The sequence below is a fragment of the Protobothrops mucrosquamatus genome, unplaced genomic scaffold, assembly GCF_001527695.2.
Source record: "Protobothrops mucrosquamatus isolate PMUCROS unplaced genomic scaffold, P.Mucros_1.0 scaffold235, whole genome shotgun sequence".
NCBI classification, from domain to species: domain Eukaryota; kingdom Metazoa; phylum Chordata; class Lepidosauria; order Squamata; family Viperidae; genus Protobothrops; species Protobothrops mucrosquamatus.
In genome coordinates, this window is record NW_015386586.1 from 1,413,473 (window position 1) to 1,416,142 (window position 2,670).

General features: G+C 49.7%; 1 protein-coding gene across 1 annotated transcript in view; it reads right to left on the reverse strand.

The window, feature by feature from the left end:
• Positions 1-1,943: 1,943 nt before the first annotated feature.
• The window catches only part of KIF9 (kinesin family member 9), a 29,642-nt gene continuing 28,915 nt past the window's right edge, over positions 1,944-2,670 (reverse strand). Inside the window, 2 exon segments of the mRNA XM_029283800.1 lie at positions 1,944-2,058; positions 2,522-2,654. Coding sequence (XP_029139633.1) covers positions 1,951-2,058; positions 2,522-2,654 — 241 coding nt within the window. The 3' untranslated portion in view covers positions 1,944-1,950.

Below are 2,670 nucleotides of genomic sequence, written 5' to 3' on the forward strand. Positions count from 1 at the left end.
GCCTGGACTACTGTAATGCTCTCTACATGGGGCTCCCCTTGAGGAGCACCCGGAGGCTCCAACTGGTCCAGAATGCGGCCGCGCGGGCGGTGTTGGGAGGGACTCGTCGCTCCCATGTAACACCGCTGCTGCGCGAGCTGCACTGGTTGCCGGTGGCCTTCCGGGTGCGCTTCAAGGTGTTGGTCATCATCTTCAAAGCTCTCCATGGCATCGGACCTGAATATCTCCGAGACCGCCTTCTGCCGCAGGTTACCTCCCACCGGCCGGTACGCTCCCACAGAGCGGGCCTCCTCAGGGTGCCGTCAGCCAGACAGTGCCGGCTGGCGACCCCAAGGGGGAGGGCCTTCTCGGTGGGAGCTCCCACCCTCTGGAACGAACTACCCCCAGAGATCCGGGTGATCCCGGATCTCCCCTCCTTCCGCCGCGCCCTAAAGACATGGCTCTTCCAACAAGCGGGATTGGCCTAGGGGAATTTTTAGTGGGGTTTTTTAAGAGAAATTTTAATGATATAGGCCATAACAAATATTTCTTTTTAATTTGGTTTTAAATTAGGTATTTATTGTTGCATTGTTTTATAAGGCTGTTAGCCGCCCTGAGTCCGGTAAGGAGAAGGGCGGGATATAAATTGAATTACTAAATAAATAAATAAAAATGACTTGGCTGACTAGCCTCTTGACTTCTGGTCATTTGATCATTCACAAAGGTCATAAGGGTGAAAAGTGGGGGTGGGTGGTTTTGTTCAGTGCCGTTGTTAACTTCGGACAGTCACTGAATGAACGGCCGTTAAGTCGAGGATTACCTGCACAAAATTGTTCCAGGCGGCTTACAAGATTTGACTTTCTTACCGTAATGTAAAATCACTCTGGGCGTTTACACCAGCTACAAATCCTTATCATTTATCTCCATAAAAAATAAAAGAGGTATTTACTCTCCCACAGAGCTCCTGATATAGGTAGTCTTCGACTTAGGACCACAACCGAGTCCAACATTTCCGTTGCTCAGTGAAACGTTCGTTGAGTGAGTTTTGCCCCATTTTACAACCCTTCTCACCACCCGTTGTTAAGCGAATCACTGCAGTTGTTAAAGTTAGTCGCACAGTCGTTAAGTGAACCCGGCTTCCCCCATGGACTTTGCTGGTCGGAAAGTCGCCAAAGGGGATCGCGTGACTCTGGGACACCGCGACCGTCGTAAATATGAGTCGCCAAGAATCTGAATTTTGTTCACGTGGCCATGGGGAGTGCTGCAACGGTCATTAAGGGTGAAAAACGGCCCTATGTCACATTTTTTTCAGCGCTGCTGCAATTTTGAATGATCACTAAATGGACTGTCGTAAGTCAAGGACTGCCTGTATTGAGTCAGGCACCTCCGATTCTAGAACTCCACATTGCCTAAGTCAGGGCTAGGCCACCTTGGGTCTTTTATGACTCGTGGACTTCAACTCCCAGAATTCCTGAGCCAGCCATTCTGAGGGGAAAGGGAGAGTTTCCTAGCTGAGCAATGGCTGCCTCAGGAATTCTGGGAGTTGAAGTCCACGAGTCATAAAAGAGCCAAGGTGGGCCTACCCCTGGCACAGAGTGTAAAAACCTCACTTTTCTCAACACTGAAGTGCATTTTACTGAACGTGTCCCAGGGTTCAAGTCTGTCGAGTTGCTCCTGAAATCTGAAGTCTCACCTCCAAAGTGTTGGCAATTTTCCCAGATGGGTGTTGTTTCGCAAATTCAACTAATCACTACTACACCCCTGTTAATACTACTTGGATGAAGCCAGCCACCGGGGGCCCCTGGTGTGTTTATGAATGCGTAGAAATCCTCAAAAGATTTATTATAGTGCTAATTCTGAACATTTACAGGCAAAAAAATAAAAATAAAAATAAAGTTGTGACTTGCACAGCCGCTGAGTGTTTTACTCTCTTCTTGTAAGAAATGAGCCCGGCCATCGTTCTCGCTTCGGCTACACGATGTCCAGGACGGATGGAGGCTTGTTCTTCACCGCGGCTTGAACGGATCCCGGCTTCTTCCTCATTTGCTCGAAGGCGGTCATGGCCCGGGAATACTTGTGCTTTCACAAGAAGAAGGGGGAGAGAGAGAGAGAGAGATGGGGTGTTTATATTATAGGTAGTCCTCGGCTTACAACTGTTTGTTTAGTGACTGTTTGGGCACTTGAGATAAAGGGAATCAGGGCCGTTTTTTCACCCTTGACGACTGTTGCAGCACCCCCGTGGTCACGTGATCGAAATTCAGCTGCCTGGCCACTGACCCGTGTTTATGACGGTCGCAGTGTCCTGGGTCACGTGATCCCCTTTGGTGACCTTCTGACAAGCAGTTAATGGGGGAAGCCGGATTTACTAAGCAACGATGATTCACTTAACAATTGGAACAAGAACGGTTGTAAAACGGGGCAAAATTCACTTAACTGTCTCACTTAGCAACAGAAATTTTGGGCTCAACTGTGGTCGTATGTTAACTACCTGTGGGACCCTTCGGACAAGGGGCCATCCTGGGGGCCCACCTGGGCGATTTACCTTGCGGTCCACCTTTGCTTTGGCGTTATAGAAGGAAACGGAAGCTGGGCAGAAAGGCAGCACTTCCTGTTGCATCCGGTCAAATCTCTCTTGCTCGTCTTCATCCTGTTGGGGGGGGGGAGAGAGGGGCAGGCTGAAGGGGGAGGGGG